The 22,118-nt window shown below is 39.2% G+C and overlaps 1 protein-coding gene across 1 annotated transcript in view; it reads right to left on the bottom strand.

The window, feature by feature from the left end:
- The window catches only part of LOC128792722 (macrophage mannose receptor 1-like), a 50,519-nt gene extending 35,908 nt beyond the window's left edge, over positions 1 to 14,611 (bottom strand). Inside the window, exons 1-5 of the mRNA XM_053951371.1 lie at positions 14,477 to 14,611; positions 10,320 to 10,721; positions 8,638 to 8,811; positions 4,644 to 4,805; positions 1,486 to 1,599 (exon numbers count right to left, since the gene is read on the bottom strand). Coding sequence (XP_053807346.1) covers positions 1,486 to 1,599; positions 4,644 to 4,805; positions 8,638 to 8,811; positions 10,320 to 10,721; positions 14,477 to 14,537 — 913 coding nt within the window. The 5' untranslated portion in view covers positions 14,538 to 14,611. The remainder of the gene's footprint in view (positions 1 to 1,485; positions 1,600 to 4,643; positions 4,806 to 8,637; positions 8,812 to 10,319; positions 10,722 to 14,476) is intronic.
- Between the last annotated feature and the right edge of the window lie 7,507 nt (positions 14,612 to 22,118).

Consider the following 22,118-nt stretch of genomic DNA (forward strand, 5'->3'; position numbering starts at 1 on the left):
CTATTGGCAGCTAGATCACAAAAATGTCTAAGCAAAATCCGTTTAGATTAAACATTGATAACAGTTCAATTTTTTTTTTTTTATTTATTTAGGGCTAGTGAGATGGAAGAACATGAAGTTTTCACAAATTCCCTTAAAATGTGTTAATGGGAAAACAGAGAGTTCTTAAACATTCACTGTAATGGGGATGAGCCAGAGGAGGCTGAGCCAATATAAAGTCAAGAAGGAGATAGCACAAGTATAAAGTATGTTATGTGGACATAAGAGTAGAGTATTATCTTTGAATGAAATTAAGGAATGTAAGGAGTTAAGGATGAATGGAGTCCATTTTGTTACATCAAAACCCATCTTAACTATTTAATTCTTTACAGTACAACTGAGAGCTGTCTGCAGTTCTAACAACCATAAACAGCTCCTCTTGCTGCTTTGGCTCCATCTCACAACTGTGTTTCCCCCATTCCTCCTTGCATGCAGATTCTCATCAGTGCACTCAGACAACAGACCTATAAATATCTCCACAGCAACTTGCAGTTCATCTGTTTGCCTGTGTGCTCACTCCACTGGAGAGCTATTTATAAAGTAGTTCAATTCATTCTTCAGAGCTTGCCTGCTCAAGAAGTTTGTCCACCTAAAATGTGCTTTTGGCCTTATCTACACAAGGAAGGCCCTGGATTATATACTGCAGCATGCACTTATAGTTACTGATGATTAAATGCTCAGTGAAGATAAAGAGCATTTACACTGCAGAACTTCAGACACCTGCTTTAAATTAGGCTCCAAAAGCTCCCTGAATAGCCAGTAGGAACAAGGCAAGGGTCCTGCAAAAAACACTATTACACAGGCACTCTGAATAGTCAACTAGAGATGCAGCCCTTCACCATGTGCACAAATGGCACAGAAACTTTTTAATGACGGCACCAGAGTTCAACACTGCAGCCAGAGCTGTGGAGTAGCTGGGCTTTTGTCAAAGTAGTCTAGCCTCAGATGTTTGGTTTGATATGTGTTACTGTTGAGGGTAGGTTAATCCCAAATGAAAATGAAAAGGTATTCTTGAAGCAAATAAAAAATAGAACAAAAACAAATTGGAAAGGAATTTGAAGAAAAGGAAAAAGCAAAAAAAAAACCAAAAACAAAAACACCCCACCACTGATCACTCTAATCTCACAGATGAAAACTTTTACAACACTTCTTCTGTATTCAGAAATAAAATAAATTAGGAAGATATGCAAATGAAGTGTCAACAGATGACTTAAAACTTTCCTATGGATTTTGAGCCTACCATTTCCATTATGAATAATAAATTAGGCCTGGGGCATATCTTTAGCATAAGGGCCATTACTCTCAGTGTTCATAACCACAATCAGAATCTTTCAGTGTCAAAACAAGCTCAATAATTGCAGGAGAATAGAGTGCTAGAAAATATATTTGTTACACAATGACCAAATTTTTGCTTCTTGACCTGAGTAGCAATGCATTTAACCTTACCTGGAACCCAGTTTAAGTACCGAAAAGGAGCACCACCAACCCATTGCCATCCACTGTTGAAATTCAAACTGTTGAGACCAAACCAGAGAGCTGAACTCAGTGTGCGAGTCAGACCTAGGTAACGGAGACAGAGAGAGACATTGGAAGTTCACAGCAAGAGAAAACACTCCTCAAAACTTGAGAGCTGAATTCTTGTTAAGCTTTCTCCTTTTTCCTAGTATAAGTTTTAACAATTTTTAGCATTCTAGTTAAGGTGGTTATGCTAAACCTGATAAACAGATCTTACATTGGTCAGTTTAGTTTTAGAGTTTTGACATATTTAGGTTTGGAGAATTTTATTACAACAGAAAACAAAAAGACTCTGCTACCATTGAAAGCAAACATGAAACTTGGTTTTTCAGAATTATAAAATATTAAATGGATAAAGTTGCAGAAAAAGTCACAAAACCAAAAATCAGCTTTCTAAAATGAAAGATACGGTTTCCCAGTGTGTATTTTCTCTTCCATAAAATTAACAAGTGTGAATTTTACAGTGTAAAAAACCTGTTCTCATTTATCAAAATACATTAAAATGCAATCATTGCAAACACCATCTTTTTAACAGAATATCTTGTGCATTTTTCAGACTGATCTGATTTCAGATCTTTAGCCAATGTTAAGTCAGACTTCAAAAAAAAACCAGTTCAAATTTATTCCTCTAGCTCTGAAAAGCACTTAGAAATATCATGCTTATATATGGCCCTGCTGAACATTATTCATAGTCAGTACTAATCAATTGTCTATCTCTGCCCTTAGTATAACACTTAGAAGCGCAGCTGGATGCCTGCTGATTTTTTTAATTTAAGTGTGTTTCTGCATAGTTCACAGAAAATCATTGTGCAATATGCATAATTTGTTTCTGTTTCTACTGATGGCATCATGCCAAGATGTTGCAGTTTAGCTGCCTTTGACACCACAACGAGGGGCAGCACTTGAAGCATGGCAAACTTAAAAGGAGAGGTAGTTGACTGGAAAGAATTGGAATCTCAGACCTGGTTTTTCACCAACACATTAACATGCCCTATTACTTCTCCTGGACAAACAATTTATGGTCAGGAGAACTGAGAGCCAAGCATGACAGGAAATCCTAGTAGTGCCGGGGTAGCTGTGTAATGAAGAAACGATCTTCACCTACATTTAGCAGCCATATCTATCAGTTTGCAATTAAAACATTATTGCAATAACTACCTTCTGTGTCAGCACCAGTTTGCTCCCTTGAGCACTAATTTCAACAATAATTTTCTCAGTCATTTAAAAAACAAACCCATGTTTTGATCAAATCTTTAAATTGAAAACAGAAAATTAGACAGAACAAATTGATCATAGCATTAAAAATACATTTCTCACTCCTCTAAAGTGGAGAAATATGGATTTGATTGATGGACTACTAGATGGATAAGAAATTGGCTGGATGTCTGCATCTAAAAAGCTACAGTCAATGGCTTAGACTCCAAATGGAAACCAGTAACAAGTGGTGTCCCTCTAGGGTCTGTATTGGGACCAATATTATCAATATCTACATCAGTCACATAGGGGGATTGGGTGCACCCTCAGCAAGTTTGCAGATGACACCCAGCTGAGAGGTGCGTTTGGCTCACTTGAGGGAAGCAATGGCAACCAGAGGGCATCTGACTGGCTTGAGGAGTGGGCCCACGCCAGCTTACATGAAGTTCAACAAGGCCAAGCAAAGGTCCTATCCCTGAGTCATGGAAATTCACAATATCAATATGGACTAGGGGATGAATGGATTGAGAGCAGCACGGCAGAGAAGGACTTCATGGGTGACAAACTGGACATGACCTGGCCATGTGCACTCACAGCCCAGAAAGCCAAATGTGTCCTGGGCTGCCTCCAAAGCAGTGTGGCCTTCAGGACGAGGGAAGGGATTCTGACCCTCAGTCCTTCTCTGGGGAGAATGCTCAGAGTGCTGCATTCAGCTGTGGGGTCCCCAGCACAAGAAAAGCATGGAGCAAGTCCAGAGGAGGCAAGAAAATTCATCAGAGGCCTGAAACATCCCTCCTGTGAAGAATGGCTGACAGAGCTGGGTTTGTTTAGCCTGGAGAGGAGAAGAGACCTTATCATGGCTTTTCAATAAATTAAAAGGACTTCTAAGAAATTTGGAGGAAGACTTTTTACCAGGGCTTGTAGTGACACGACAAGGGATAATAGTTTAAAAATGGAAGAGGATAGATTTAGATTGGATATAATGAAGGCATTTTTTACAATGTTGATGGAACAGGTTGCCCTGAGAAATTGTTGATCCTCATCATTGAAAGTGTTCAAGGTAAGGTTAGATGGTACTTTGAGCAACCTAGTCAAATCCATGATGTCACATAACATGGCAGAGAAGCTGGAATAAATGATTTTTAAATGTTCCTTTCTACCCAAACCATTCTCTAATCCTCTTATTCTACAAATTTAGAGAGTACAACATATAGCTCATGGTATAGAATATTTTATCTTTCAACTGATGTACCATATTCAAAATATTCTCTAATCTATTTAATAGATGGATCAGTGAACTATTTCATGTTTGTACACAGGCTGAGAAGGTAATAAAGAGGACTTTCTCAATGTAGAATGTAAATATATTCAAGTAAAATTTAAGAATTTTCTCATAGGAGAAGTGAGGAAAATCTTTCCAAAAACATTGAAGGAGATTGAAACTAAAAGAGAATATTTATGAGTCCTTTTGTTTATTAGTTCTTTTTCTTTTCATATTTTAGGATATACTGAAGATACAATGGCTTTAGTGAAGTAAGCAAAACTGATGACTAATACACACTACAAGAAGAGTGCAAAAAGGATGCAATCTTGGTATCTATATCTTTAGTTTACAAACTACTTTGCATTTTTATGCATTCCAACATTCATTCTTTATTGCCTGCATTACTTAATTGTTGTATTTTTATGTCACTATTAGTTTATGGCAATATTTAATCATTATAAAATAAATATTATTTGTCCTATATTTTCAGATGAATCATTCAATATAACGATTTCAATTTACTAATTACGAGAATTGAACAAATATAATCTTCACGATGGAACATCCCATATTAGTGTCACTGTTGCAATAATACACTTTTTTAAGGCAATGATGGATAATATTAACCTACCTGTCAGGTATGTTTGTTCGTGTAACTCTGTGATGCTTAATAGCTCTGCCTTCTGCTGCTGACAACTTTTTCTTGCCTGATGCCATTTCAGAGCTGTCTCAGAGTTTATCTGGTACTGGACATTTGTTAAAGGGTCTGTGTTCCACAAATCATTACTAGTAACTATAGAGAGAAATGAAAATGCTGTAACTCATCACGAAGACATAGCCAGATAAAATATACCAAAAAATTGTATAGCAAAAGTCACAAAATGTCTGAGCACTGCTATAGACAAATGGTTTGAAAGGAAACCTGAGGTTCTCTAATGTAATAGTAGATCCAGGACAGTAGACAGGGAATTAAACAAGGTCACCGTTTTCTCTGGTGCAAAAGAATCTGCTGTTTAAGGTAATCAATAAGTGGCTAAAAATGTGCTAAAAGAGTTGATTTGTGAATGTGGAGAAAAAGGCTAAAAACTTCCAGGCTGATGCTAGCTAAGGTGTATATAAAGCTGACCTTTAAACCCCAAAATTTTAAACCCCAATTTTTTTATTAATTTGGTTCACTATGTAGAGTGACTATGGATTTTCTTACTGTGATTATGGTAATCAGATCCAAGTGCTGAATGCAAAGCTGATATGGTCAGCATCCATCTCACATTTCCCTGAAATTCCTGATTTCTTAAGCATGTGTCTGACATAGCATGACTTTCTCCTCTGCCACATAGCCTGATTACCTGAACTTGGCACTTTAAGGCAATGCCAGTGAACCTGAACCTTGAGTACCTGAACTTGGCATTTTAAGGCAATGCCAGTGAAAGCATCATCCAAAAGAACCCAACATCAGAAGTTGCCCCAGAAGGTACCACACTCTTTACACTGCTGCAGTCTCTCCTGCCTCATCTCAATTGTTTCTCCACAAACAAGCAACAGAAAACAGTGTGATCTTGATCTGCCAAAAATGGAACCTACGTGAGTTCCCAGTACTGAGCTAAATATCACATAAAGGGAATAAAGTTGCATGACTAAAGCAGAACACAGCAGAGATCACTGCATGTCTGCCAACAAGGAGAAAACAACTGAATTCCTGAAGCCTTTATCAGCTTCTCAAGTTGCAATCTGAAAAAATTGAGAGAAAGAGGTCTTATCTAAATTCAGAGTGCTCAGAATACTTCAGTCTGCAAATAGAGGGAAACAGTACAATAAACAAAACTCAAAACAAAGCATGATACATGTTAAATACCAGGAGGTCATGTACCAGTTCCACGTTTTCCTGTATTAAATCTGATTATCTATAGGTAACAAAAAGTGCCTCTTTTCACATTATCTTTATTTTAAAAAGAAATCAAATATAACCTACTGTAATAATGACATTTCCGTAAAAATGAGAACTTTTATCTAATTATCATTATCCACAAATCAGCTTCTGTCAAAAATATTTTATAACTATCAGAATCAAAACTTCTTTGCTACATTATGTTCTAAAAGACCATAAATCCCTGTGCACAAGCTTGGGATAAAATTAATATTGAAAAAATAGTAAAATCTATAATTCAGTAAAGAAAACTGGCTCTGACTTGATAGTCAGGGGTTTATAAATCTTGTGCAATTATTACAGAGAAGAGGTAAACAAGTCTTGGGCATTCATCCAACCTTCCACCTCAGTTCCCCAGTCTCATAATTTATAGCTGAGTTCCATATGGTGCCCTCTTGTAGAATTTTGGCCTTTCATAAAAATCAAACTCATTTCTAAATCTTGGAAAATTTGCTTTTAAGACATTTAAGAGTTCAAATGTCTTTGCAGAGCAGGATTTTGGAAAAGCTATATGCTATTGTTTAAAGCTTAGTTGCCCAGAGAAACAAAAAGATGAAACACTTTCCCAGAATAATATATTTTAGCACCTAAACTAAATTAATGTTAAATCACACCTGTCCTCAGTACATATGTAGAAAATTAATAAAAATCTGAACTCTACCCCTACACAGATGAATTCAGCATGCATTTATTTTCTACAGGTTTTGTTTCTGTCCTAGTCACCTGTATTTTTATGCATTGCTTAGAAGGGTTTCTGAATCTTTCACTAAATATACTGCTCTTTCATCCATCAAGAGAGGCCTCGAATGACTTTTTCCCACTGGAACAGAGCCATAGGTACACGTTAAGTCACTCTCCTGATGGTCTTACACTGTGCAACTTGTTTTCTTCCCCAACCCTTTCTTTGAAGTGCAGCATAGAGTTCAAAAAGACTTGCTGTAACCTATAAAGAAGCAGCACCTCCTAGGCTACTAAAAATTGTTTGCTGTAGCAACACTGCTCGGTTCCTTTCCTTGGGGTTTAAGCTTCTGCTGTTACTGTCTCGGCATCTCTTTCTAAATCACCAAATAAAGGGTCATAATCACAATTATGTCACCTCCACTGATAAAATTTCTCTACCTCCATTGATTACAATAACTGCCACAAGTACAGTCTCATGCCCTCTTCATTTTGGAGAACATCTGAGGTGGTTTTGGTCACAATGAGAAGTGACTGGGTCAGCCACAGACATTTCACTGAAGGTCCTGGCCCCAGTATGAGCAGCTGCAAGAGTTTGCATCACATGTTTTCATGCTTGCACCCTTGGTCCATTTAAGAAGACAGTTTAGGAAACAACACTTTATTCTTAGTAAATAAACTTTAACACACACAGACTTAAACATTCTATTTTAAAGGTGTTGTTGAAGTTTATTAACTTATCACACCCTCATATCTCATTCATTTCTCTTTCATAGGGATGACTAAAACTTCTGCTACCATGGCCTGTCTCTCACTAAAATATATGACCCAAACTTGAATATTTTATAGCTAGTACTGAAGAATCAGGAAGGAAACATGCAGGCAGTCAGCATAAAGCAGCTTTTTCCACAAACAGTCACTGCCATCTGAATGGATTTCCTTGAATTATGCCAAAGAATTAAACAAAATTTTAATGATGCCTCCTATTTGTTGTACTCAAATAATACTAAGCAGGGAGTATTCTTAAGTCAACTTTGCATGTGCTTTATTAATGGGATTGATATTCCCAGCATGTTTTTATTGTCTTGAAAATTATACTGGCATAGGAGAAAAAAAAAAGTGCAGTTTTTTATTTGCTGAAATACTGAATGCAACATTCATGGAAATCAGGCAAGGACACCAGTATTTTGTCATCAAACCAGTTAAGATCAACCCAAACGGTTTTCTTCACATCAGAAAAAAAGGTGTATTTTTCACCTTAGCTCTTCTTGCAATCAGCTTGAGCTTTATAGCAAAACACAATAATAAAGAAGAAAGGAGGGAAAAGTGCTACCCTTCTCATCATGATAGAAGAAGCAGCTTGTGGACAAAATGTTTAGTACATATTTTACAGAGGTCCAGAGAAAATTCATTAAAATTTAAAAGAATTCAAATACATGCAGGCATAAATTACTCCCATTTACTTAAAGGAAAATCAACATTTCTAAATAAAGTTCTGCATTTTGATAATACTGCATTTTAAACACCGAGTATACTCAAACCAGGGACCTTAGAATACAAATACTTCTAATTGAGTTAAAAGACAGAACTGAAATACAGTACACAGATTTGGGAAACACTGGGATGTACTAAAGAGTTCATGAAAGCTCCTTCATGTCTAAAGGCAACTCATTCTCCAACGTAATTTTAATTTTCAATTAAACTGTATTCTAGCTTTCAGTTCCACTTCACAGATTTCTACTTTTTGACCTTTTATATATACTACTTATGCAAATGTAAGCGTCTAATTTACTTTCTATTTAAGTAAACTGTGTACGTAGAGATTACAGAATACAATTAACATACTTTCATCCAAAAATAATTGGGCAATGTTTTTTTATGCTGGGTCTTATATTTGGATATTTATGTTGCTCTTAAAAGGAAAGCAGGCTAAACAGAGACATTTCAAACTGTAAAGCACATGTTATGAACATATTTCCAGGCAACTGAGTAACAGCACATTTTGTGAATGTAAAAAGCTTACATTTCATTGGGCAAAATCCATACTTCCTGTCAACATCATAGTCCGAAGTGGTTCCACACCAGAACCAGCCATCTGATCTGCCAGCATCTGTGCAGTCAGCATACCATTTACCACCAAACTTAAAAGGAAATACACAAGGGGCTCCATTGTCATTTCCTTTCACTGTGTAGGTATCTAAGGAGACACAACAATGCAAAAATGTATAAAAATTAATAAGCATGGGATATATAGGAGTTCATCTTTATGATCCTATTAAAAATATTATAGCAAGGAAAGCTTGCCAGCTTAGAATACAACTGTACTAGAATTAGAACATTGATCATTTTACTCTAGGTCTAAGCTGATACCCACATTCACAGTGAGACAAATTTTTGTTGCTAGGGGAGATGACAACAGACCACAACTGACTGAGCTAATACAAGTACATACCCATGCTAAATTTCCCATGCATAACAATCAAAAGTATAAAACACACACAGTTATGCCATTTGTTAAAGCAAAAAAGACTGTTGAGTGTTCTGTCAATAACCCAGTCAACTGCTGATCATTTTGGACATAGAAGAGCATGTCCATGTAAACTTGAAAGATATATGCCATAAAGTGACTCCAATACATTATGCCCAAATAAATTTTATATTTGCATCTAAAGATACTTTTTGTTTTATCAGAAACCTGACTCAAGGGAACTTATGAAAGTAACTAAAGCAGCTTTCTGTGTGTGCACATGTAATGTACATTCAGTGATGGAAGGACATACAGGGGAACTGGACTTAACAAGGATTTTTGGTGAGGTGGCATACCAGGGTCATTGTCTCACAGAGCTGCTAGAAAACAGAGGAGGAAGGAATAGCAGGACTTTATTACATCTCTCCCCTGCCTTCTTTCACATCATTTGCTTTGCTAGGGTTCTTCTATTCTGGCTTCTGGACGAGGACTAGTACTGCAATCAGCCATAGTGTAAACCACAGAAACTGCATCCATACCTCCCTCTGTGACCATTTCTGTTTATCAAAGAATACTAAATGGGAAGTCAAATGCTTTTCCAGATACTTATCAGGAATATATATAGAGATGAATGAATATTTATAAAGATGTATTATGCATAACTTTTTCAAATTTAACTATTTAAAAGATCTTATTCAAATTTAACTATTTAAACTATCTTATTTCTTTGTCGAACATTTTAGCACCAACTCTGAGACTCCCTTCAAACACCTAGGAAGATATCTGCAATACAGTGGAAATAAAGATATCAAGAGTGAACTAATATCTTAATGCCAGTCAATATTTGCACTCCAAGGGAAAAAAATATAATCAACAGACTGGACACTTGCACTACATCTTTCTGTACACATGTAGTAAATAGTAAAAGCTATCATCAACTGCTGTGTAATAGTTATACACATGTTTTGAATAACCACAGAATTTTTTATTCTCTCTAAATGAATCGCTACCATGCATGGTTAATCATCTATCAGCATTTTGACAAGTTTGACAAAAAACAAACTGAACTACTCTAAAAACAAAAAGCGCATCCACTCAAGTATTGTTAATTTCACCTGAATTCACACTCACCGATCATTAATAAGATTAAGGAAATTCTTCTACACATATAAAATATTTTAATTATCTACACCTAAACATGAGTTTGAAAATACAGAAATTAATTTATAGAACTTTACCTTCATAGCCTCGAGAACACAGATCGTCTGTGGTTCCATAGACTTTCCACCTACTCCATAAACCAGATCCCTTGTACAGCATAATATTCCTTTCCTGTTTGTTTCCATAGTTGAAAAACAAATCTTCCCCTTGGATTGCAAAGAGAGTCTCATTTCTGCATTCCCATCGCTGAAGTTCACTAGCCTTGTCACAAGGATACAGAGTGATCGGAACCCAGTCTTTCTTCGAAGGCACTCCCAAGCACAATTTGAATGCTATGCTCATAAGCTGGTGATCTGAGACCCACCTGAATTTTTGTGACTCATTTTCTTGAACACAAGGAGCAGTAGTCACTGAATTAGAACTTAGAGCCAGTACACAGCGCTTGTGATCTTCATTATATATTAAGAAGATGCTAGTATCTGTAAGGAAAAAAAACACTGGAATTATTTGGTTTGAAGTAACCTTACTTGCTATCTAAATGAAACATGAATCTGGACACTCCTCTTGGTGTGAAAATCTCATCATCTGTTTAGCAAAAGAAGGTGTGGACTTCACCTGTTGAAGTGGCTGTAGGATGCAACTAGTTCAGATGTGAGGACATTTCAACTGTTTTGTGTCAGTGAAAGCATCTACACACAAAAGTACAAGGCAGCAGAGGTGTAGACCTAGTGTCTCCTGTAGGTTTAAAGCATGGGTTAAACTGAAGAGAGAAAACACACTCATGGTGTTAATCCAAGCTGCACCCATGGGAATTACTGCAATGAGGGAGCATGGACACTGTAGAGAGCAGATCCTGACACTGAGCTCTCCAGCAGCACTGGCTCCTAGGCGTGGGGAGATGACAACAGTCACTAAGTTCTTCAGGCTCCATTTCCTCACAGCAGGGAGCTCTGTTCTCAAAAGCCCAGCTAAAATCTTTAAAGTATTAACTGAGGAGAAGGATATGTTTTTAAGCTTTATACTCAAGCTTCTTGTAGAACATATTTATTTTTCAATTCAGTCATCAGTGACTTCTTTCTTGTATCTCTCCATTATGAATGAAATACCAACAGCAGTGGGATTTGCCATCACCAGTTATGCGTCTTCATGACTTATGAAAATATACAAACTCTTCATAGCTTCCCAGGTTATTTCTCCCTCTTACTAAACAGTGCTTCATAGCATGCATTTTCACATATTCAAGGGTGATTTCAAAATTGTAACTGCTTGAAAAGCTTTAACATCTTTTGCACTTGGATGTGCTAGGAGTGTAACATTTCTGAGCCAGTCCTGCTGAAAGACTGAACATTTCTCCTCTCTGATCCACCTGAGATACATTTTAGCACAGTATCTTTATCACGCTCTTTCACATAAGGTAACAGGATGCACAACATTTTAAAGCTGTATTTTAACTGGGGTATGAGATAGGAAGGAGAAATATTAATTTATGTGACTCTGGGGATTGAAGCTATTTAAAATACTATTTATTTTAGTGTATGATTACCAAACTAAACAAATTCTATAATGGAGAAATAGTTAAGGGGAAAACAGGTTAATCACAGAAAGACTTCCCTTCTCTGCTGAGGTTTTAATGTGGAAATTATCACATTTTTCTGCAGAAGAACAATCTGGGAACAAATAACCTCTCTCTCAGAGAAAGAGCTGACCTAGACGTATCTCATCTATAGTTCAGCTTCCTTCTCTTGTCCTTTGGCTTCCAGCTCACTGGGAAGTAATGTAAAACTGATGAGCACTGGAGGCAGAAATTGTTGTCTTTTGCCAATCTGTTTTGCTCACAGACAATACAAGGAAATGTATAATTATCACTGCTGGTGACAACTTTTTTTTATTCTGCTTTTCTACTAGCATTTAGCACAATGTTATTGTAAACTAATATATGCAGTGCTTGCAACTCTCCTTTTCCTGAAATCATGTTTAAAGTTTCTGGATAAAAGAGATGTCAAACAACTTCACATGTGTATAAAACACTACCTGATTTTTCAAACTGCTAAAATTGTATCTGTGGCCTAAAATAACAGTCCTTATTTTCTTGTTCTTGTTCTTAAAGAGAAGATGCTATTCACATGAAAAAATTATCCCTAAGTAAAAAGCCTGGATTGCTGCATCTAAGTGTGAGAGGGTGCAGAGTTTTGGCTTCAGAAATGAAGTTAAAGAGCTGAACAAAGCAGTCTGGCCAGTGGGGATGGAGAGGGAGACAAAACTTAGGCCCTCTACAATTCCAACAGTGCCTTTACAAAGCATTAGAAGGGTGTAAACCCAACACACCTGCTTATACAAGGGCATATTCCCAATGCAGGGAGTAGTACATATGCAAGCACCTAAAAGGCCAACACAGCCAAGGAGGCATCAAAAATAAGCTGACACCAAAACAGGAGAATGGAACAAGAGGTAGCAGGATGCTGGAGCAACTGTGACTGAGGCTGTAATTGCAGGATTTCCTTTCCCTCAGTGGTGCTCCTCTCTAGTCCATGGCCATCCAGCAGACTTGTAACTTAGTGCTGTATTGCTCAAGTTTACAGCTTTATTTCTGTTTATTTTGCCATCTTGCTCACTGAAGGGGATTCCCATATAACAGTATCTGTGTGCGTAATTAGATAGTCTAGAAGAAACAAGCCAGGTATTTGTGCAGCACTTCCTCTGCCCTGCCAAGTCCTCTCTGTAAACACTTGATACCACTCTTGCCAACATGACAAGCTGTATCTGTACAGATACTGTACAGATGGACTGAGCAGAATCACACATAGCACCATTAGCTGTGTTTCACTGTTTTGCAGCAACATTTGTTATAGAGCTCTGTAACAGGTGCAGCTCTTCACTACAGATGAACCGTGGGTGGAACACTTTAAGGTCCACCACGGTGTGCTCATGAATACCACAATGTTAGTACTTTGAATTAAACCTATTTCTAACAGTAATTCATATTTTGAAACATACTCCTGGAAGGAAGGTCTTTAAAATGCATAAGAACATGCCAGGCTTAGGAAACAACTTCACCATTACCAGTGCACAACCAACCATTCAAGGAGATCTAGCATCTTTTCCCTCAAATGTCCCAACCAGATCCCAAAAGAATTTTTCTGACAGGCTTTCATTTTTCTTTACTCACCACACTGCGACAATTTGTCTATCTGTCTCTGGCCCCAAGTTGTATCTTAAGAATTGTGGCAAGCACTGCAGAATCTCACTCATTTCCACAGTAGAGATTTCCAGAATGCCAAACTGACTTCACACTCTGCAGCATTTCCAAACCATCACAGACTACGTGAGAGTAAAAAAGGAAGTAATTTGTGAAGCCAGTGAAGTACTATCAGTGTTAAACACTAATGGAGAGCACCAGAAGAACAGACAGACCCAAAGCCAGAAGCAAAAGAGGAGAGAGCAAGGAGGCAGATGCAGGTAGGACGATTGTCTTCTCTACACAGGCTCTTGCCTACCAGATGGCCTAAACTGATTGCTGCTAGTTACACAAAGGAAGAAAGGTTACAAGGCAGAGCTACAAAGATTTGCATCGCTAGATCTCAGTCTGGAAAGTAGAGGACACTGAAAGGTTTTCAGAAAGGGCAGGTGCAAAACTTTCACTGAAAAGTAGCTGTGAACTGGAAATCATGGCAAATCTCAGAGTAAACGGGTACAAACTCCAGCTATCACCAAGCAACACAATTTCCCCCTGTTCTCTCACCTCTATCTATCCCAGCACCTCAGCTACCCTAATATTCCCCTATGAAAGCCATTTGTCAAAAGCAGGGCCCATCCAAGAGGGCTGGAGGACAGGCAGAGCCCCAGTACCGGGCAGTTCTGCAAACCTCTGCGGTGAGCAGGTCTGTGAGGGAAAGCTGGGTGATGCTGTTAAATCTATCAGGGACTGATCGGAACGGTGGGGGAAACTGAGGCAGCGCCGGTGACAGCCCTGTTCGGTGTCCACAGCGCCATGGGCATCCAAAAGTCCGCCCCGCCGGGCACCTCTGGATGCGGGCGAGGAAGGGGTCCCCAGGGGAGGCCGCCTCCATCAGCCGCCCGCCCGCCGCAGAGAGGCTTAAAATGATCGTGGGCTTCACCTGCGCGGACGCTCCATCCCTAAGCCCGCCGCAAACCCCAGGTCAGGTTCGGCTCTGTGCCCGCGGTGGCCCCTCATTTTTCGGCTCGCCTGGCCCGCACAGCCCCTGCGGGCACTTACCCAGCAGCGGAGAAGCCCGCGGGAGAAGTCCGAGGAGCAGCAGGAGCAGGGAGGGAGCCATCGCCGCGGCTCCGCCCGTGGCGCCCCGCGGCTGAGAGGAGAGGGCGTCCCGCCGGGCAGGTCCGCCGCACTTGTGAAGGGCTGGTGGATCAGGGGAAAACTCTGGGCTCCAAATGATAAGGAAATATCCTGTCACATGGGGCGTTTTGAAATAACAGGAATTCGCTGTTCAAACTTTGCTTTCCTAAGCTGATTTTTTTCCCTTAGCGGAGGAAAGAGCCTCCTTCCAGGCATGTGCAGGTGATAAAGCGGTGATAGCTGAGAGGACCGCTGCTTTTTTTGTTGTTGCCGTCGTGTGTGGCATTTGTTGGTTTGTTTTTTTTTTTTTTTTTTTTTTCTTTTATCCCCTTTGCCACTCTGACAGCGTTGCATCTGGGTCAGTGGTTTGTCTTCCAAGACAATTAGCCAGCCCCGCTCGGAGGGAGAAGGATATCCCTCTCCTTTTCTTCTGGGGTAAGGAAAGGAGAAGGATAAGGGGTAAGAAGCTCAAGTCTCAAAGAAAACCCCTGCTGGAACGCCTGGGTTGCTCCTCAGATGGAGGACTGCAGGAGGAGCAGAGACCTACTTTTGGGAGCCCGGGATCTGGGCTGCGCCCCCGTCCCCATCACTCCTCCCCCGGGCGCCAGCAGGTCGCTCCGCCGGGAGCGGGGCGCGGCCGGGGCTCTGGGCTGCCAAGGGGGGGACGAAGGGGACGAGGAGGCTTAAGGACCGGAAGAGGCATTTTCTGAAGTCCAATAAATGAACTTCAGCCGATTTGTTTGTTTGTTTATTTATTCTACCGACAGTGATGGCACTATCTGCTGTTAGCAGGACTCAAATCTTGCTCGTGAATCAATGTGGGAAAGACAAAATCTTACCTGCTAGCTGGGTTTCGCAAGCTGAAGCACCTGCCTGGAATTAAATTATCTTTCTGAAAAGGTGCCTTTAGAGCACAGTCCGCCTTGGTGATTTTACAGTTTCTTGCTGTGCTGGATACAGAGCAGCATGCTATTTCTTCGAGATCACCACCAATATGCAGTCTGAAGAGTCCCAAATGGATTGAAAACATCAGTCTTACTGTTGTTTTACATAGAGAGGCTTTTGTAACATATGGGGCTTACTGGGTGTTTTGATGGGGCATAGATGAGGCTCAGGGAGCACCTTACTGCTCTCTACAACTCCTGGAAAGAAGGGCTTAGTGCGGTGGAGGTTGGTCTCTTCTCCCAGGTGACAAGTGACAGGACAAGAGGAAATGACCTGAAGATGAACCAGGGGAGGTTTTGACTGGATATTAGGAAAATATTGTTTACTGAGAGAGTGGTCAAACACTGCAACAGGCTGTCCAGGAAAATGGTGAATAACCATCCCTGGAAGTGTTTAAACCGTGGAGATGTGCTGCTTAGAGGCATGATCTATTGGTGGGCTTGGAAGAGCTGGATTAATGTTTGGACTCGATGATCTTAGAGGTCATTTCCAACCTTAAAAATTCTATGATTCTGTGAACCTGTAAGGCATCAAACCTACCATATGTATAAAGCCTGCTGTGCAGCAGGCTGTACCCCTGTGGTGTCATGCACTTGGAAAACTCTGATAAGTATTAAAATAGCCAAATCCTCCTTGATGGAAGTTCTGGGTGGGAAAGTAAGTACATCCAGGGAAACACCAATATGAGATTAGTGTGGAAAGAGGCAGAGCAGAGTAAGGTATTTTGACATTATTATAAGAGGAGAAGAAACAGTGGAGATAAAAAACAAGCTTATTTGAAGTCAATGAAACTCCTGTTAACATTGGAAAGGATTCCAGCCAGGCATTTCAGCTGTGCTGGGTCCTCTTGTGGGCTACGTGAGGGGAGTAAAGAGGAAGTGGTTCATAATTTCTCTTAACATCTGTAGAACCACAAAAAGGTCAGGAACAGCCTGGCCCAGGGACAGGAGGTGGGAAGTATTTCAGCCACAATCAGCAATGTTCTGTATTGTTGTCTTGATGAATTGTCATGTGGGAAGCTTAATCTCTTGCTGTAGTGTATGGGAGATATTTATTTTTCCCTAATTATTTGCAAAACCCAAAAGCCCAAAAAAAATCTAGTGATAAAAGGAACAAGTCAGAAGACTCAGAAAAATGCTGCTGCCCTAATAGAACACTGCTATTTCTAAGACTATCACTGAAAGCTTGGGTATTTGTGGTATTCTTTTGGCTCAAGATAAACAGAGAAGGGAGATGCTATGTGAAATTCAGTCCCAATGCAAAAAAAATTAGACTGCCACCAAAGTCTTTACATGGTTATGTGCAACAAAGGGTGCACGTAACTTAAGTGAATATATGTGTTGCACAAATAGGCAGAAAAAGGGAATTAAGTAGAGGAATAGTGATACTTCTTTGGTTGTCAGTGGCTGTATGAAGATAGAGCTATTCTCTGAAGTGAGAGAAGAAACTGTTTCAGGTTATTCTTGGAGTTTCTCAAAACTGAACTGAACAAGATGATGAGGAACCTGATCCAAGTCAGCCATTCATTAGAGAGGAGGTCATGCTAGATGACCTCCCAAGGTCTCTTCCAACCAAAATGAGACTTCAGAAGAGCTACTTCCAAATGAAGTATTGCAGCCTCCCTTCCTGATCTGAAAACTGCCTTTTTCTCATTGTCCCTTACACTCACTGGATATATATACTGGAGGTATTACCAGTTCAAAGCCATTTTCACACAGACATATTTGATACACACTTACATGTTTATGTGTGTATATATATGTCTACACATTCCCCCTGTCTAGAGCAGCACAGGTCTTGATGAGCTTATCCACGTAGCCTTTTTGTCTCATCTGCAGCACATTCATCAGTACTTATATCTGTATCTGGCTCCCTCTTTCATTATGAATCATATATTCTGATCTGATATAGTCAACAAGAAAGATTTTCTCTCTTCTAAGACAAAAGTATTCAGCAAAGTCTCAGGCTGTAGTAATTTGAAGGCAAAAAGTTACCAAAAGCTCAATCTGCTAAATAACTAATGACAGGGTACATGTCCTAGATAGACATATGTTTTCATCTTTCCCGTGGGTAGGAAGCCAGCTGACAATTACACAGACTAGAAAGGCTTGCATTCCTCTGAGAGAGGTCAGACCCTCTCTTCTTGTGGCACATCCAGTTCTTGCAACTGGTCATTCTTCCTGGCAAAATACGTTGAAATCCTGAAGCCACAGTGGCCCTTGGCTTTTATAGCAGACTGAAAAATGGAAAGTTCAGTCCTAAATGAAATCATATCCAGACTTGAAACATAATATGTGTGGAATAATTGTATGTGTGGAAGAAAAACAAGGGGATTATCATCCATGCTTTTACATTTGCATCCAAGATGTTTTTTGATGTTTCCTGTGGCAACTTGTATCTATCAGACAGTATTCAATAGTTACCTACACATTATTAATATTTGCATGGGTGCTGCAGTGGGTTACTTGCAATGGAAGCCTAAAACCATTTTTGTATTTAATTAGTCATCTTAGAGTATTTAAACAACATTCTCACACTACTGAATTATTTGGGAGAGAGAGTTTTCTAGAAGATTGTACTGTTGTAAGAAGATAATTAAAATTAGATGCTATACTGGTTTTGACTGGGATGGAGTTAATTTTCTTTGTAGCAGCTCAGATGGTGATATGTTTTGGGTTTATGACCAAAACAGTGCTGATAACACAGAGATGTTTTAGTTATTACTGAACAGTTTTGAACAGCCTGAATGCCTTTTTTGCTTCTCATGCTACCCCACCAGAGAGCAGGCTAGGGTGGGCAGAAGCTGGGAGAGGACACAGCCAGGACAGTTGATCCCGGTGGACCAAAGAGATATTCCACACTATATGATGTCACGCTCAGCCATAAAAGCTGAGGGAATAAGAAGGAAGCAGGGACATTCAGAATTGTGGTGTCTGTCTTCCCAAGGCCCTGATTTCCTTGGGAAGTAGCTGGACACCTGTCTGCCACTGGAATGTAGTGGAAAAAAATCCTTTTTTTTTTTTTTTTTTTTTTTTTTGGTTTTGTTCATGTAGCTTTTTGCTTTCCCTATTAAAATATCTTTATCTCAACCTACGAGTTTTCTCACTTTCACCCTTCTGTTCTCTCTCCCATCCTGCTGCAGGAGAGTGAGCAAGCAGCTGTGTGGGGTTCAGCTGCCAGCTGGGATAAAACTACAACAGACACAGATTAAAACATTATTTATTAAGATGGTTTCAATAACTTTACTATTCTATACATTCTAATTAGTATTTAGGAGTGAGAGATTTTTTGTTTTTCATTTAAACCAGAATATTTCAAGATTAAAAGGAGTTAAAAGCTAAGAGGAAAATTGTCAGAACCCAAGGTGTCCCTCAGACACTCTTGGATGTTCTGGGCCCAGGGCAGAAGCCTCTGAGACCCTGGCAGGCGGCCAGGGACCCCTGTGGTCTTGAGCTTGACCCATGGAACAATTTACCAACCTTGCAGGAAGAACAAGAAATCACAAAAGTTTAGATATTATAATAGAAGTAGTCACAAAGTGAAAGGTAGGATTTTTGAGTGCTGTACAGGGGGGTTTTAGACCTTGTACAGGGGGGTCTGAGTTTTGTACACGGGGGTCAGAGGTTCTAAGATGGAGGGATTTGGGCGTGCCCTGTCCTCCTTCTTTCTTCTTCCTATTCTCCATGTTCTTGGTGGTGTTGGCACTCACAGATTGGTTTAGAGTAGAAAGTCACTGTTCAACATAGGTAGTAGGCATTGGGAAAAAACTATAAACACCTAATACGTAATGTGTGATATAAAAGATGGCACCAGCCCCTCGGGGAGGAGAGACGGGGACAGCCAGAGACGGGGACAGCCAGAGACGGGGACAGACAGAGACGGGGACAGACAGAGACGGGGACAATGTCAGGGAGTCTGTGTGCATTGAGATAATATGCAATAAACTGCCTTGAGACCGGACGACTGAAGACTACTGAGTCTTTCTTTGAAGGCACGGGTTGGAGGAGAGACTTTACCACCATCCGGAGTCACCCAAATCCGGGGAAGACTCCGGCAGAAAATCACAGAAAATGGACAGAAATCTTGAATTGTCTCAAAGAATTTTCAGTGACAGTCAAACTAAATGTATCTATCAAGCTGAGGTAAAATTGCTTAGGTCATACAGTGTTGTGTATAAACTAACAGAGCCAGGACACAAACCTGTGAGTGCTGGGTGTGGATCAACAGTCACCACAGTTGATTTCAAGTGTAGCTAAAGCTGAATCAGACACATTTCCTCCATACAGGAGCTAGTAGAAGGAAGACTTATGAACACTTTGAGAAATTTTCCATCTAATTTCTTGCTTTGCAAGGCTTAAGCTCATCTTGTTGACTTCTGCAAGCACACAACACAGCTAATAGGAACAATGAACAAAACAACACATAAGTAGGATCCAGTACAGCACTGGTTTTACAATACCATTGTCTTAACAACAAATTGTGACTGCTGGTGAGAAAAAAAAAAAAAAGAAAAATAATGCAGTAATACCCTGCCAAGAAATCAAATTCATTGCTATCTACAATATTCATTGTAATCTTTTTAAATCCCACCAAAAGAAAAACCAAAAAAAAAAAAAAAAAAAAAAAAAGAAAATACACAAATATATTCAGCTCCTGTACGTCCTAAAACTGCAGTACAGTCATCCTAAACTCCCTTTGCTGTCAGTGCATGGAGCAAAGGAGGAGCAATAAATAAAGGACCAATTTAGATGTCTTACTGTTATGCTTGGTCTTACCTAACTTGAGCCTGAGCCTATATCCCTGAACAGGATAGATGCATCATTGGGCTAAGTAGTACAAAAGAATAAATATTAAATCAGAATTACTTTTTTTTCCTCAAGACAACACCTCAAGCCTTTATTGTGAAATCCTACGTGTCTTCCTTTTTTAAAAATACCTTTTTTTTAATTACATGAAATCCATACTACAAATCCCCTGCAGCCAGAAGGCAGAAAGGGAATTCTACTGTAGAAGCATTTGTTGATCTTCACAGCCTATTCCACTTTCTTTCTCATTCTGTAGTAATAAGTCACTCCTAACTATCACTGTGGGAATTTTTCTTTAATTACAGTGTTCTACATGTTGGAGAGCAGTACACACTCAGAGCAGTGGGACCTATCCACACAAGAGACAAATACTGGACTGCCATTTCTTTTTCGTCAGGTACAATAAGCCTTCTGATAAGACCACTTCTCTAAACAAAATGAAAAGACATCTTTAATCCTGGTCATAACTTTGGGAGTCCACCAGTGGTCTATAAGATTTCTCCAAGCATCATAATCACAGAGAATCATTAAGTTTGGAAGAGACCTTAAAGATTATCATGTCCAACCATCAAAGTAACACCACTACAATTTCCCCTAAACCAAATCTCCAAATCCAGATATCTCTTGAATTCTTCCAGAGACAGTGGAAGAGTTCACCACATCCTTGGCCAATTATACCAATGTCTAACCACTCTTCCAGGGGAAAAAAAAATCTAATATCTAAAATTTGGAACTCAGTGGGAGTATAGCAGGACACACTTGAAATTAGAATAATGCCATAACCTACTTATAACAGCTACTGCCTTGAGTTGTATGTTCATTTCCAGTTATTTATCATGGTTAAAAGGAGATGTAGGAGAGGTGTTGCAGTAAATATATGAAACAGTGTTTTCTAAAGCATGAAAATGAATAGTTATTTTTAGAAATGAATGGCAAAAGATGATATATGATAGGAAAAAGTATCAGATGATAGGAAAAGATCCAGAGCTGATTTGTATTTTCTATTTACCATCTCACAATACCTATGCCAAAGAAAACACAGTTTAATTCAGAAAAAGTCTTCATATCTACTGCTATTATCAACTCAAAATAGAGCCATGACATGAGTACAGAGGTCCTTCAAGAACCTTTGGGAGAGAAATAAAGCAGTAGGAGAAGCATTTAGAGAAGAAACTTCCAAGAGGGAGGTTAAGGGATCAACAGGTAGAGAGTCTGGGCCTTCTTTGCAGAGAAAAGGGTTATTTAGGGGTTTGTTTACTTGGGCTTTTTCACTTCAAATAACCAAATTTTGGATTAAATCATATGCCACATTCCTTAACCATGGATTTGATCCTGTCTCACTAGAATAGGAATACTCTGTCATCCCTGTAAGTATTAAGAGGATACCAAGAAATCTTTAAATCATTATTTTGACAAATCTTCTATTGATCTGTTGTTGAGCAATGTTTTGCCCTGTACTATCAATAATAGTCTACAACCATGATCCGTATGCCAGTAAGTCTATGCCATCCTCATTCAGGATGGTTACAGTAGCAAAATACCACACACCTGACTTAGAAGAAAGGAAATAGGTTTCAGTGCAATTTCCCAAAGAACTATGGAATTAAACAATAATATGAATTTTTAAAAGCATGTATTTTTAAAATAGATTATACTATCCCTAATGTCAGTCAGATAATTTTTACAAATTGCTGCTAGCCCCAAATTTATGAAATGCTACCCATCGTATAAGATTTACCCATAGGCAGAATATCACATTTTTAAATGGAAATATACCTAATTTCAGTAAATGCACTGAGAGCTGCAGTTTCATA

Source organism: Vidua chalybeata, chromosome 1 (genome assembly GCF_026979565.1).
Source record: "Vidua chalybeata isolate OUT-0048 chromosome 1, bVidCha1 merged haplotype, whole genome shotgun sequence".
NCBI lineage: Eukaryota > Metazoa > Chordata > Aves > Passeriformes > Viduidae > Vidua > Vidua chalybeata.